This window comes from Buteo buteo, chromosome 6, assembly GCF_964188355.1.
Source record: "Buteo buteo chromosome 6, bButBut1.hap1.1, whole genome shotgun sequence".
NCBI lineage: Eukaryota > Metazoa > Chordata > Aves > Accipitriformes > Accipitridae > Buteo > Buteo buteo.
In genome coordinates this window covers 29483818-29500207 of record NC_134176.1, presented here as the reverse complement: position 1 = coordinate 29500207, position 16390 = coordinate 29483818, and the positions used below count along the sequence as shown (strand labels likewise).

At 37.9% G+C, this 16390-nt stretch overlaps 1 protein-coding gene across 2 annotated transcripts in view; it reads left to right on the top strand.

The window, feature by feature from the left end:
* NPAS3 (neuronal PAS domain protein 3) overlaps nucleotides 1-16390 on the top strand; it is a 623235-nt gene that overhangs the window by 602360 nt on the left and 4485 nt on the right. For both annotated transcript variants that reach the window (XM_075030304.1, XM_075030305.1), the window contains 2 exons: nucleotides 10449-10596; nucleotides 13720-13835. In XM_075030304.1, coding sequence (XP_074886405.1) covers nucleotides 10449-10596; nucleotides 13720-13835 — 264 coding nt within the window. The remainder of the gene's footprint in view (nucleotides 1-10448; nucleotides 10597-13719; nucleotides 13836-16390) is intronic.

The following is a 16390-nucleotide window of genomic DNA, read 5'->3' as shown; positions in this document are numbered from 1 at the left end:
GTTTCCAGTGGTTAGAATAATCCAGTCTTTCTGAAAATAAACTATTCCACATTCACCTTTTTCATGGCTCCCCTATTTTTCAAGGGATATTACCCCCTCAGTCTGCTTTTAAATCAGTTATATATTCATGATTTCTTTTATGTATGTTCAGTAGAAAAATTCTATTGCTGTACAAAATATTGCTTAGTGGTTTAGCCTACCAGCTGTAGTTGAACTAACTCTTTCAACTTATGCATATCAGTTATAATTTTTTATTCTCTTAATAACCTCAAACACATGAAAAACAAATAGAATGAGTTGATAATTTCTAACAGTAAAATACACTTCACATATTTTTCTATCATGCTGTGGAATAACTCTGCAATGTCAAGTAGCACACAATTAGTAAAACTGTAGGGGAAAAAAAAGAAGTGTTTTGATCCTGAGGAATTTTTATCCTAATCAGATCGAAATTTCAATGCTCTTGTAGTACTTAATATCTTCAATCACCAAAAAAATCAAACTGATTCCAATGTCAGGTTTTGCATTCTGGGACTGAAATAAAATGCTAAAATATACAAATGAATCTCATGTTTGTACAAGTTTATTATCATCACTAAAAAGCAAGATTGATTCTAAATTAGGCTGATAGAATGTCTGGTGTTCAGCTAATTCTTAAACCAAGCCCGCCTGGCATCCTGATGAGAGTCTAGTGTATCTTGTTTTCAAACTATTGCAGAAGTGTTGGTCTGACCACCTGCACAATCTTCCTCTCTGTCCATACTATGGGTCAGCAAAGATTTCTGCGTTGGAGACTGGCATCCTTATGTCTTTTTGACTGGAGATAGTGGCGGTAGAGCAAGATGAGGGAACAGGAGATAAGAAACTAAAAGAAACAGAAGCATAAAAAGAAAACATTGGTTTGATTCATACAAGGAAAAAAGGAGCACGGACTTTGGGTTTAGGCCATGCCTAGTATTTGTTTTTCTCTCCTAATGGATCTTAAATTATGTGCACCTAAGCAAGAGTGTGTATGTTTGGTGTCTTTTAGCCATGCTCTGAAATCCTGTTGTGTTTGCACCTGCAAATGCTTCTTTGGATTATGAGAGATGCTGGTCTGTCTAGGTTAATTTCTTTGTCTGCTTTCTGACTAAAGCCAGTTACTTTAGAAGAAGGGTGAAAACACTCTGCAATATGCAATTATGTACACCTTGCACCCTTGTTTTCCACATAATACACTATTAACTCATGATTGGTTCGTTCCTTGAAAGATGAGATTTATACCACTGCTTGCATTTCTGTTTGTGGAGGACGGTTGTTACTATTGTAATATTTGGTATTCTAATTATCCATATAAATATTCAGATATCATTTTAAATCCCGATAAATTTCTTATCTTCCTGATATTTTGTGGCTGTTTTCCAGGTGCATATCATGTGGTATCAGACAAATGTTTTTTGTATGTAAAGTATATAAGAGTTTACCATATGCATCAGATCTTTTGGATAGTAAACAAACCAGAAAACTCTACAAAGCTAAACCTTTAAGCTATTTAAACCACTAGCTGCTGATCCTAATTGCAGAGTTTTGCCTTCTGTAGCTTAGCAATATACAGTTATTTTGCAAGATGCCTCAGATAGTTTGTATCAATAACTCTTTAACTTAATTCCTGATGCTATTTCATCTTCAAATTAAATCTAATGCAATACTGATTAGTACGTTCCCATTTCAGTTTGTAGGCTCTCCATTGTAAGTCTTCCACAGCTCACAGTCAGTTGAAATTTACACCTAAACTCTTCTCCTATTTTTACATTAAAAATGCATGTAGTACCAGCTGTGTAAGTACAGCTACTGTATTAAGGGGCTATAGAGTGAAGGTTGAGCTCTGACTTCTGCTGGGAACTTCTGGTTTCCCAGTTACTCCCTTAATAATCTTCTTTTTTTTTTTTCCAAGTCTCTTTGTGCTCAAAATTTCCAACCCCAAAAATGAATGTATACTTTGATATTATTCTTGTGATAGATTGCAGAAGCACATGATAAATTGCAAAGCCATGGGAATAAAAGGTTTTACTGTGCACCTCCAGCAGCTTCACCTTCATTCTGTCCAGTAAACTATTTCTGTGGTGACTTTTGCTGCATAAAGTAAATGTATGCTATTTTAAAAATGAAGGGGAAAAGTACTTGAGTCACATATCTTTTCACTTTCATTGCTGAGGTTCCCTCCAAAATTATTGAGACCAAAAGTGTTCATCACCTTGTAGTCTAAGTCAGAAACAATGTTGCTTCATTGAAAATCCAAGGACAGATTAAGAATTTTGTTTGTAGCTTACTAGGCTGTGAAATATTCCATCCTAAAATGTCACTATGTGAAGGTATGAAGAAATTGTTGCAGACCTTTCCAGAGGTTTAGAAACACATTAGTGCTACTGGGTTTTTTCTTTTCTTTTTACTTTTCAAACGTCTGGACAGTTGACCTTGTGTCTCTGACGGAGACAATTTTCAAAGCCGGAAGGACATGAAAACAGTATTAGTAAAATGTGTAGCATATATCAGATATGTGATGGTGTGGCAATAGGATTTATTAGCAGTCGTTTGAAGGAACCCACATAAATCACTTGTGGCTTTGCCATCCATGAGTGATGTGGCCAGCGGTGGATCAATGTTGGTTTTGGTGTCTGATAACTTATAAAGTGGGTGGGCTGGTGCCCGGGACTTTGGCTTAGTGGGCTTTTGGGAATGCCCTGCCAAACATCGGAAGACTTTGTACCCAATGTCCACAGATTGCTAGGTATTTGTTCTGAGATCATAAAATGCTTACTTATTCAGAAGTTCTTTTATTTTTATTTTACAAGGAATTTTTTTTGGTTAGTGCTAAGCTATTTTTTTACGGCTTGTGGAGAAAAGTGGAAAGTTTTGTTTTGTTTCCTTTTCTGTTCTTTTACAAGTCATTTGGTATAAAGGGACAATTTCCTTTAAAAATGTCTAATGTAGTTTACTGCCAAATGTGAGGTGGTGATGAATCTTTGTGGTAGATAGAAGGGTATTTGAACATTCAGTTGTGCCATGCCACCATGCCACTGTGCTGTGGATCCCTTTCCTCTAGAGATTAGGCTGAGAAAACTACTCATTTCACTCAGTCCAAGTACCCAAACAGGGACTCTTATCCCAGAAATGAAAGCATGTTTAAAGGGATACCGTCCCTTGAAGCAGACCATCTTTAACCTATGAAATTCAAAAATAAAATTAATATTGCTGCCAATCTGCTTCTGTGAAACTTCTATCTCTTTTCCTATTCATAGGAGATATAGTTGTGTGTAGTCTGCTGATACATTTGGCATGGAAAGGGTTATGTTCTAAGTCATTAATCTTACATAGGTTGTCATATGATGGACATTAATATTAGTGGAGAGATGGAGGACAGATTTAAGTTTCTTGAGCAAGCAGGGCCAAATTTCTCCTCTGATGTTAGGTTTTAGTAGCTGAGGGCAAAATTTGGATCTGGGATTTCATTTTCCCCTCCAGTTTGAACAGAGAGAGTTCATTAATGATAATGGAAGTTCTGTCTGAAGTTGGTGTTCAAAGCAGGCTTGGGTTTCTAAACGACCATTTCAATATTAGCAGAAGAAAATCATTTTATGGCAGGATTGAAGTTTTAAAAGTCATGGGGAGGCAGACAAATCATGAGGGAAAAGTAAAGTTAAGAAAGAGAGAAGAAAACCTAGAGAATCCTAGTAGACAAATCTACTGTTCATTTTTCAATCCAGTTTATCATTAAATAAACTTACTTAGTTAGTTTATTTACATCATTTTTATCTATAAACAACAGAGGAGTTTTCTGATATGCATGCTGTAAGCTTCCATGGAAGAGTGCATCTAGTGATACATTGAATTATATATTATGTTTCTGTCATTACATTTGATCAATACTTACATAATGTTTTAAAATAAACATCCTACCTAGCATTATATGTTCTCATTAATAGTTATTGTTAAGCATAATTATAAAATTGTAATTTTAAATGATGAACAATGGACAAATGGTATGTTATAACCACCATGAAAGGGATGGAGGGGATGAAAAGTGTCTCCATTGTTCAAGTAGGAGATGATTTGTGCTTAGTGCTGGGAAGTACTTTTTTTTTCTGGTTTTGCTGGGGTTTAATAAATTTGTACTGCTGCTGTGAACTGACATCATGTAAACTGATAACATAGGGTTGATGTTAGACAAAACATCTTCCTGGTCCTTATCTGAGATAATTTGGAAACAAATGAAGGCAGAATCTCTAGCAGAGGCTAGGAATTTTCAGAGGGCTGTAGTACCACTCTCCTGGGATTAGGATAGGTTACAAAATCCATTAATGTTTTTCCAAACTATTTTTACTATTTAGAGTTACTTTTCTTCCCTAGCTTGATATGTAGTATGCAAGACTTTTCTCACTGTATTTGGCAAGTGATGACCTTGAGCTACAACCTTCAATCCTAATATAAATCCACATTTTTTTAACATTTTGACTCAGACCACTTTTATCATTTGCTTTTCTGCAAAGTGAGGCAAGAAAAATATTGCTTTGTTTTTAAAGATTCTTAAGCTTTCCAATTTTTCTAAATGTCGATTAAGGCTTTTTAATTTTTTTTCTGCAAGGTTGTTGATCCTTATTTTTGCCTAATTTGCCAAGTATTTATGTATGTAACGTCCCCACACGGGAAGATTAAACAGTATTCCATATTGCAGAAGTAAGCAATGAATCAATTGCCACACTTAGCATTTTTAGAGTGACTGTATATGCTTAAAAGAGTTATCCCAGGTGAATGAAGAAGTTAGGTGGGAATTTGGATACCAGTGAGGTACAGTTTTCTTTCATGAATCAGACCTGCTACTTCCTGCATGACTTTGGAATAGATTAATTTATGTTTAGAAGCCAGCAATTATTACTGTCTAATATTCCTATCACAATAGCAGCCAAGTCTCATTCAGTGTTATTGACACAATACGCTGCATTCTACCCAAACCTAAAAAAGATGTTCGCTGTCCAGCACTCAGGGCTTTCTCCTGTTATATGGTGTGAGTAAAATGCAGCTTCCTCAAGCCTCAGAGAACCAGTATTTTTCTAAACAGTTATCATCTTTCTATGTTTCTTAAGAGAACTCTGTTGAGATGATACAGTAAGTCACACAGGGGTGGTAAGCAACTGTCTCCAGTGAGGGGAGGTAGAGCAATGTGACCCATGGGGACTTTTGTGATGGGAAGGTGGCATTCTTCCTCAAGCAATCTGCTGTGGAGGCCACACTTTTGGCCTGGTGGGTAGGGAATGCATTTGCACGCTGTCCTGGCTTACATCCCTTCCTCCTCACCCTAGCCCATGTAGTAGATATGAAATTGAAGTGTTTGTGGAGAACTGCATAGATGGCACACGTTTGCTCACTGAATGTCTACAAGTCTCCTATCACCTAGCTCGTAATTCTGTTTAAGTAACAAACATCATTTAACATTGCTAAATATTGCTTGGTACGTTTTTTTCATTGCTAAAATCCAGTTTGTGGATACCTGCTATTTAAAATATCTAACTCACTAATTGCAAAATCTATAGAAAAGTCCTTACAACATCAAAGGCTCACTTGATCCTCGGAGCTGTTATAAATGAAAAACTGTCTCTGTTACAAGCAAATAAGGCACTTAATGCACTCTTTCTGGCTGTGATGCTATTTTTCCTGTGGGTTTTGAAAATGACCTTCCTGTAAGCATCAAGGACTGTAACTTTTCAGATAAAGAAACTTGTTCTTGTTTTAAGTCTATGCCAGGTTCATTCCCCTATAGCCCACAGTTTTCAAAAGCAGGAGAAAAAGTAATCCAGAATTAAAAAAAATAAAAAAACCCTCTGTTTCCAGAACGAAGTTACCCTGTCAGCTTGCCTTGGGCCTTAGGTGGAGAAGTGGAGATTAAAGAGTCAGTATTCCTTTTCATGTTTCGTCTGCCAGTTTTGTGAATGTAGAAAGAGTACTTGTGGCTGCAGCTAAGTATCCGACTATGGTATTAAGTATGACATTTTCATCCTCATGCAGTAAATTAAAAATATTCTTATAAGTTTATCACAAGGGGAATTCAGTATCAATACCATCCAGTCATTGATAAAGGTATTTCAAGGAGAAGGGTGAATAGCACAGCAGATGTAACCTCAATATTTTCACCAGTTATAAAGAGCCTCTTTGTGAAGCTGTGTGAATATGTAAGATGATCTCATCATTTCCTATTTACTCAATACTTACCTGAATACGCAATATAGTGTAGCTTTTAAATGCATATGCACATGAGTAAAATGTCCTTTTGTAAGAGACTTTGCTAAAAGACTGCTTTTGATACACAATTTCTTCATCTCCTCTTCAAACTGAATTAAGCTACTTCCTTCTTTTAAAACACAACTCACTATTTAGAAGCTTTGGCTTTGATTTCTCAGAACAGCCTTACAGGAAGAAACTATGTTCTTTTTCTTTTTGTAACCATATTTCTGAAGAGAAACTTGTACTGATTTATTTTGATTTTCTAACAGAAATAGGTTCCTGCAAAGAACACTGACTGTTTCTTCTTCTCCCCCCCTCCTTCACTCCACTGCTACAAGAATATTGCTGTGCGCAAAGCTACCAAGGAAGACTGAAATCCCTCTGTTGGGAACTGTGTACATAGCAATATATTCATACTTTGAGAAATAAGTGAGGGTTTTTTTTTTAGTTCTTAGCATGACATACTGTGCATTTCTTGCATGCTAACCACTGAATTCAAACTGAGTAACTAGTTTCAGCAAATTTTAGTCGAGTTTAGCATCCACCATTTTAGGGAATATATCTGTGCAGCTAACATAAAGGTCACTAGTTTTAAAACATTAACCCTCAGTTATTCCCTTTGATTAAAAGGTTTAGATATATATGTGTATATATATAATTATATAACCCAATCCTGCATAATCCCATGTAACTTCAGTCACACGAGCCATCCTACCGATGTGGTCACAAGTCTCACCTTCCCCTACACTGCATTGTCTGCCAGTCTGGGTACTCCATGTGTAATACAAATAGAAATTTAAAACTCTTTACATTTCTCAGTGTACAAAAATACAGAGCTGAACCCTGATTCTCAATAAGGGATTTGTCTTAAGTACAGTCTGAATAAGTACAGGATGTAGCCCACATGGCATTACTTTTTCAGAAGTTTATGCTAAGCTGAAACGCGTGGTCTGCTGCTAGTAACAAAACACAACTTCACAAGCAGAACTTAGGGTAGACTAATTCTTTACTTTCATTTCTTCTCAAAATCAGTAACTTTATTAATGGACTCCCTGTACCTGCAAACCGAAGATCCTCAAAATGAAACTGGGCTTTACCCAGTAACACTAGGTTATCAGTAAACCAGATAGATTTCCCTTCCTAACATGTCCTTCTAGTTGCTTGTTTTCTCAAAATTCTCATCTAATTTCTAACTTTCAGCTTGGCAATGTCAACAGTTAAAAAATACTGTGAATTAGGAAACATTTCAATTTTTTTTTCATTCTTTCTCTTTCATCACATTGAGAAATTTCTTCCCAAGCTATAGTATGAGCTTTCAGAACTGGCTTGGGGGTGCCTGGTGCACTCTCAAAGGATGTAAGAACCAGATTTAGCAGCACAGCACAGCTGGCCTGCCAGAGAATCTCTTTACAGAGAGAATTTTTATATTGAATCGTGGGACTTCCTTCAGAGCATGGACCACGAATCTCTCATATGCAATGTGCTTTAGACAGATGCAGGAAGGAAAATCCTGTGTATGTGGTAATACGTCTGAGGTGGCCAAATAGAGAGTGGGAATTTGCAGGTAGATTAACTTTATGGAAAGCTCATTTTCAAGACAGTATTTCAGATATTCTGTGGATGTATAGTAATTTGGGAGCCTGAACTCTGACTGTAGATGGTTTCTGTGCAACTCTGATGCTCTGAATTCTCTTTCCTGAAAAAGCAATCACCTTTTCCTTCAGAAATAACTTATAAGGTTTTAATTTCCCCCTTTTTTCCATAGTTCTGAAATGAATGCTCTGTATAGCTCATGACATAGACTTTTCCAGTGGTGCAACAATCAATATAAAAGGTACTGAAGGAGGAAGGACTTACCTAGGATGAAATGGACTGAAAGAGCTGGAGGATCTGGGTCCTCATAGCTATCATTATGCAGGATTGCCCTGTGCTCTTCAGTCACTGGCTAGTGACTCACCTGGTACCTTGACTTTCAAATGTGCATGTGGGCAATTGTGAGGATTCATCCTTTGGTATTTGTATAGCATGGTAAACTCCTCAGATAAAAACTGTTGTAAAGAAGACAACAGTATAATTAGTAGATACAAGTGCAGATAGATTTTACTAGTTTCTGCACACACCTGTGGGTGTTCAGGTTTCCAGAAAGGAGACAATATCACTCCAGACTTCCAGGCCTATCAGTTTTACTGTCAGCTGTAAGCAGAGTATTTTGAATAGCCAATTTTACTGAAATGGAAAAGTCTACCATAATCAAAACTTACAGCAGTACTTTTCTTCCCTTATTCTTCATAACTGATAAAGTTGGGCTAATTTATGTGAGATTGTTTTCTAAAGTGGCATACAACATTGGCTTGAAAGAAATGCTGGCTAGTCAATTGTTTATATTTTATCTTTATTCTGCTGTGTAATGAGGTTTTGAAGCCAATGAATTATCATAGCAGAATATTTAGCTTGGAATACAAAAGTAAAAATGTAGGGAAACTTATGGATCTCTGCTAGAAACACACATAATTAACTAGCGGTTGCTGAAAAACAACAGGACCCCGATCACAAATATTTGTTCATATTACAGCTGAACCTAACTTGCACTTTACTTTCACTTTACATTGCACTTTTTTACATGCATTTTTTTATTCAGTAGTTGAAAAATTGGAGTGGGTATTGGGGGATCCCTCCAAGATAAGAAAGCATCTGTGTTTGTATCGCTGCCTTTGTAAATATCTTTTTCTGTAGATACCTGTTGTACACGGATTTAGCTATAGATACATTCATATGTATAATTAGGGATATAGACATTTGGTTAACTTGAAAGCTCCAAAGTGTCATTTGTCACATTTATGGTAGGAACTTTAACTGCCTTAAATACTTATTCTTTTCCAAAGTGACTTTTTTCTTTTCCCTCTACAAAAAAAAAATGAAAATGTACTTCATGAAACTATTGTATATGAAGCACTTATTAGCCGTAATTAAATGGACAATATGAATTTACTACGTCTTTAGGACTCTGGCTTGTTCTGGTTTAGAGCAAGATGATTAATGCAAATACATATTACTTGAGATAACCATTTAGCAGCTAATTTAGCCAAATTTATTACAGCAGTTAGAGGTTTTTCATTTTAGCAGACGGAGACAAGGACATGACAAAAGCAGAAGGTGTATATGAATGCACACTGCCCTCTAGTGCACAAAGCCTAATGGATTAGTACGGAATGCAGAGGAGAGTAAGTGCTCCAGTAACAATAGTACCCAGATTTTGTATAGTTTAGGTTTTCTTTAAAACCATGCTGCTCCCTTCCACTGAAAGATTTGCATTTCATCCCCTTCTCCTGTCACTGAAGCATCAGATACAAACCAAATCCGTTTCAATTTTGCAATATTTTGGCTGAAGTATTACTTTAAACATCTGTATTTTTAAGCCTTCTTGCTGTGAGCATTTAATAGCACCGTTTCACATTACTGATTGCTTTTACTTGTTTCTCTGTTTCCTAGCATATTTCAAACAGTGGAGAGAGCCGTCACTCTTTGGCTCTAACCAAGCCATTCTGTGCCTCCCTTAGGCCTCTTTCACAGTCTGTTGGTGGATTTACTTTGCTCTGGTAAAAAGTAAATTCTCCCAAGACTTTCCCCCCATTGACCAGTGGAGATTTGGTTCATCTGAGAACTGTAAATTCTGTTTGACAAGATCAAAGAAACAGATGTGTAAGTTCAGTGGTTGATATCGCCTGCAATAAGGAGAAATGATCAAAGCAGCAGGGGTAGAGTATCTTCCCAAACCTTTCAAATATCCAGAATCTCAAAGAGGTCTACCTAGGAGCTATGAATAAATCACATATAAATTTGCCTCTTTTTTTCCTTTTCTTTTTTTGCAGTTTGACATTGAGTGCATTGAAAATGTCCACACAGCAATAAGTATTCTGTGAACCAAAGAGATTTGTAGTTCTTTTTACTTTTCTTCTTCCACTAGAGTTTCCAAAAACAGATTAAAATTATACTTTGAAAACTTCTAAAACATGCAGCTACTTATACTGAACTTCAGATCCTGTTTGTCATCTCACTGGCATGCTGCATTAAACCTAAAGGAAACCAAGGATCTTCTGCTTATACTTGTGGCATGTTGTACAATGAAGATCATTTTACCACAGTTCTAACATGCACTATATCTTGCTTCTGTTTTGTTTGTATTTTTTTGCCAGTGCTGAATAAGGGTCAATGTGTTACAAAGTATTACCGCTGGATGCAGAAGAATGGAGGTTATATCTGGATACAGTCTAGTGCAACCATAGCTGTCAATGCCAAGAACGCAAGTGAGAAGAATATCATCTGGGTCAATTACCTTCTTAGGTAGGTCTTCCAGTCACTTCTCTCACTTGAACTGCTGTCTCTGTTGCTTGTCTCTGTTGGTGAGAGTTTTAGGGAAAAAACAGTTACCTACTGGAGAAAGTTAAGGAGAAGAACTTTTCAGATGATCCACCTCAAAAACAGTGCCATTTGTTTATATTTATTGAGACATCTGTCATGTCTCAGTACACTGAAATATTCTTGAATTATTACGCTGCCTTAGTCTTCAGATAAACCCTCCACCACTTTACTGCATGCCTCCACTGCCCTGAAATCTACTCAACCTGAGCTCAAAGTTAAAAATGATCCACACCAACTTTCAGTAGTTGTGTTATAAAATCTGGTGTGAAATCCTGGGCACTGGTTTATTTGGTTATTGAAAATGCATGGAAGCAAACTTCTGGAGTGCTACGAAAAGATCTTTCTGAAAGGTGTTTGCCAGTTCACTCCAGAGAGAGGAATTTTCTCAGAGGAAAAGCCTAGAACTAATATGTTGCTCCTGTAACCATCAGTATTCACACTGAAAAATGCAAAATAGCAATTAAATGGCAATTAAAACTATTTTAAACAGAAATAGTAGTAATATCTTGAATGAAAGGCTCCTCCCTGAGAAATTCTGTTTTACCAAAGCCCAGGTATTTTGGTTTCTGAGCTCAAGGGAAAACCAACAGTCACTGAGAGACAGTGAAATATAAACCTGACCATTCTCATCTGAAAATACCTTTCAACACATTCTGTTTTGTGAAAATGTTCAGTAAGATTGGGGGATTTTCTGTTTCACTCCAGAGCAGAACAAACAGACAAATAAAATTTGAAACCTTGAGATTGTCGTGAAATGCAATTGTCATTTTCTGGCCTGTTCTCCTTTTAAGTTGCTTGTCATGGTTTGTTACATTCCTTTGATGCTGTGAGAGTTCAAAGTGATATCTAGGGGTTAGATTGTGACTTATTATGCCAAGTCCAGCAAGCCCTGAAGAGACTGTGCCTGCCTGAACTCACATGTTGAAATACTTTTGATTCCCCTTTTGGGGAAGAGGAGGAAGCAACCCCTGGCAGGAGAGCATTGAGGGATACTGTGGGAAACCTTCCCCAGCAGTGGACTGTTCATGGGGCTTTGCATGTTTCTGTCCTGCTGTGATTGAGCACAGGCATTTCTGAATATATCCTTATCCTGCTACTTTTTTGTCTCTTTTTGCAAGAGTGAGGCAGAATGCAGCATTTCAAGCGGTCAGCTTCAGCCTGCAAATTCTGAACTGGAAGTACAGCTTCACTGCCTCAGTCCTAACAGGGCTTCAAAATGCCCAGAAATGTGCTCACAGTCTAGCTGGAAAAGTGGTCCATAGGAATTATGAACAGTTGCCACTGTCCCCTTTGCTGCTTTCCAGACAACAGGTGAACCTAGCCCACAAACATCCCACAAAATTATTTTCTCTACCAACAGAATATACCTAACAAAAAAAGAAAAGCAGTGTGGTCTTCCCCAAGTCTTCTCCCAGAACTTGATTTTTCTGCTGCATTCCCCACACTGGTCTATTAGAGAAAGATTAACTTCTCCACTGAATTAGTATTTTTAATTTAGATTTCTCCTAGTACTGGAATCCATGAAAGATCCAAATATCTAAATAATATTTTAATGACAGATCAAGGCATAATTAGGTCTACTCTTAGCAGGAGTACTGGTCTGTATACATTTCCATGCATTAGAAAGTATGATTCAGCTGTCTCTAAAAGGATAGACTAATTATAGTGACAGGGAGGATTAATGCTGTTCTTGTTCTAGCAACTTGTTATTCACAGTGTGAAAGCCCTCGAACATCTCATGCTTGGAGGGGGCAAATTTGGGGACTGCCCTGGGATGCAACAGAATAAAGTCACTTTGTCAGGACAAAACCATAAAAATGATAATCGTAAGAATGGCATTTCAATGTGAACTGTGTGAACTCTGAATTTTCACAGTACAGTGTAATAGGCTGAATATGGGCACACTGTCATTGTGATAGTGTGTCAGTCACCCCCCGTGCTGCCTCATATTGTTCTACGCAGGACTGCGGATTTTCTGCTCTATCACCATGCTGGAATTTGAACTGCATAGAAATGCTCACCTATTCAAAAATGTTTAAAGACTTTGTTTGTTTTCAACATTCCTATGCCACGTATGTCTAGCTGTGTCTGTTCCCCTGCCTTTGCATGGATTTGGGAAAGGAACGCATTTTAAAAGGTACAAGCAGAGAAAAAAGCATAGGGTTGGGGTTTGGGGTTTTTTTTCACTTTCTCTGGTAGTGTTGCTTTTTTACATTGCAGTCATGTTCATTGCTAACAAGTCACAGGTGAGCACCACATGAGCAGATGAAGATATGATTATAATGGGTGTGTTGACAGTTCTTTATCCCTAACATATGCATCTTAACATGCACATGTGCATCTGTCATATAGTTAGAGTGGTTGCTTTTGGTTTCTTGGTAATGTGGATGCATGTGTGCAGTGTTTAAAAAATATATAACCCTTTTTATCTATTTTTTGGCCAAATTCTTTTGAGCAGTAGTCATTTTCTGTACCCCTAACTGAGCACCTTCTTACTAACTTTATGTATGGTCTGCTTGATTAAAGTGTGGAAAACAGGAATGTTGAGTGAAACAGGTATTGAAAGGGCTCTGGCAAGGTTGATTGAGAACATTGTTACAGAGATAACTCTAATAGACATTGCCGGTGGGAAAGAAACAGATTGGAAAAGTTAAAACACCCTCTCTGTCCTTCCAGGCACAGTAATGGGATCGAAATCGAGATATTTTGTTGTTGGATGATTACACAGTGTAGCTTTACTGTTAGATTTCACACAAGCCCTGGTGTCCCAGTTCAGTAAGAATGCTTTGATAGCTCTAAAACTTCACTAGAATCAAACAAGTTTTAGTACCTGGTCAATATAAGTATTTGACAGCAGTATTAAAATAAACCTTCATAAAATCCCTGCTGTGAAGCTCTGAGGAGACAAAAATGTACGTTTCTGTGTTTGCTCTGCTATTCTTCCTATTTATGTTCTTTGTTCCTGAACTTTGATATGAAAAGAGGGAAAAAAACATGAAACTGCAAATCATCCAATTGTGTTTATATTTGCTGTCTCCTCTTCAGTAACCCAGAATACAAGGACACTCCAATGGATATTGCACAACTTCCTCATCTGCCAGAGAAAACCTCAGAATCCTCAGAGACCTCTGACTCTGAATCGGACTCAAAGGACAACTCAGGTAACACACATGGTGTGCCTTTACGCCCACAAAAGGTTCATATAACAGCCACGTGGTTGGCTTTCCAGTTGCTTTTGCTTCGCAAGGATTGTTCCATTACAACAAAACAAACAAACAAACAAAAATTTCCTGTAAAACTAAATTGAAAAACACTAGCAAAATCTTTTAATGACCTCAGCAGTTCCACAGTATCTCCATTTCCTCAGTATTTTTCTTCACTCTGTGCATGCATCCTTGCCTATATTGCACTGAACTGAATATTTGATTTCCCAGCTAAGCTTCATGAACAGGTGTTGTGCCTTGTGTAGAGGACCTGGGGCTGTAACTGTTGAATATAGTTCTAGTTTCGTCTTTCCAGAGTAGGTATACGTTCTGAAGATAAATCTCTACTGTCAATCTTTACGCCCGTTTTTCCTGTGTAAATACATTTTTGAGGAGTCTCGCTAGGGGGCGGTGAAGATTGCAAAATTTGAGGGTTTTCTTGGGTTAAAAGAACTATGTTTTATTAGAAGGTATGGGTTCAAGCACTTGTTTCTAAGCTTTTTAAGTCTGGGACTTCAGCTGTGTTTTAAAAACCTACATGTACTTGTCAAACTCAGTGTGTAAATTAGTCCTGCAGATGGTCCAATGCACAGATGGTTCACACATTCGCCATTAGTTTTAAAAGTGGTTACCTAGGCACAGGTACAGATCATCTGGCTTTGAAAGGAGCATGGTTTCCTGTGGCCCAAGAACTAAGGATGTTACTCCTCTATAGTATGTGATACATATATCTGATTTTTCTCTCGTGTCTATGATAACAACCAAAAAAAAATCTCGAGAAAATGGATGACAGTGACATAAATCAACCAAAAGCAAGGGGAGGATCAGGCCTTAATGTTATATTATATGATATGGCTGTTCTCTTTCATCTTCTGCCTCTATTGATTCTCCTTTGATGGCTTGGTTTGATGGTTTAAGTCAACACTAGGCACACATACGAGCTTGTTGCCCACCATCACTGGGAATCTCTTCATCCATTCCCAGTGCTTCCTTTATGCTGTCTTGTTCCTAAATAGCCAAATAACACACATGTGGAGAACAGTTTGCATTTCCCATGTGCATTGTAAGTGTCTCCAGGTGAGAAGTGCATGTGCATTCATGACTCCTAAGGCTGATGCAGAACAAGAGAGCATTCTGCAAAGGTGCACAGATGTATACCTCTCAGAAAGAGATGTCTGGGAGTCTTGGAAGACAGCAGAGGCAGGGGGTTGCTTCCTACAAAACAATTAATAGAAATGCCAAAGGACCTGAAATCAGAACAGCACCTTGGATGAAATCAACAAGTTCAGTTCAAGCTCCGCTAAAATCCGAGGCAAGCTTTCTGCAGCTTTGGACTACCTCACCCTAAGCCCACTCCTGACCAGCTAGAAACCATGGCTCTCAAAGAAAGCATCTTCAAAAAAAGAAAAAAAAAAAGTAAGAGAAATTCAGCCCTAGGTGGAACAAAAAGCTGGATGAGATTTAGGGGGTTGTGGCTGTTACTTTGCTTCTGTGGGTTTATTTTTCAAAAGGGAGGGTCTTTCTGCTGCTGGTGACTCAAGCGAAAGTTCCACTAAGTGACTTGTGAAGAGCATTGCCCTGAATCCTCAGGCAGCTTCCCTGTCAAGCCCACCTTCTCCAGCACTTCTGGGAAACTGTTTGGTATTGACATGGCTCCAGGAGTAACCAATTTTTAGAGGAAAACTGGCCCTTCCCCTCTCCCCCTAAAACGAGCATACTGAAAAGGGTAGTACTTGGCTCTGATGAGTGAAAAAACATCTTTTATTTCCCAACAAAAGATTTCTGGCTGGTCTGTAAAAGGCGAGGTCTCCTGAAGCCTTTCATGATCCTTTCAAACATAGTGTGATAATGGAGCGTATTCAGTCTCAAAGCTGCTTTGGCTATCTGAGTCCAGTGGGCTAGAGTGTTTATTTCATCTGTATTAGAATTAGGTAAAAATCTAAAACACAGCTAAATTAATTCAGGCAGGAAGAGTGACAGCTTCTCAGTGCTGTAGCTGGGCTATTTTCAATGGCCCTTAGATGATTTGGATCAATCAAGAACTTAATTCGCTGCCTGAATTTTTTTCTGGGTGGTTTTTTTTATTTTATTTGTTGCCCTTCAGGGGAATATGAGAAAACAGTCTAGCAGTGTAACAAAATTGTTTTAACTGGTTTATTCATTCAGATTTATAAACGTATGGCTTGCTTCTCCTCTCACACGGGAGGAGATCAGCAGTAATTCCACTGAAGTCAGAGACACTATGCCATTTTGAAAGTGGCAATGGTGAGATGAGAGAACTGGAGTCTTCATTAGTAAATAGTGCTACACCTGGATGCCTGCCCACTGTAGGAGAACATGGATGTGAAAGAACAGCCAGCAGAACATAACGGTCATGATGGGATTGTTCACTGACTTCACTTTGGATGACACAGCTGTTGTGCTCACAGTTATCAAAATGATTCTTGTCCAGCAACCAGATGAAAAGGCCCCCCTCAATCAAGGTGCAGGCCATGTAGCGTAGGCTTTTAGTG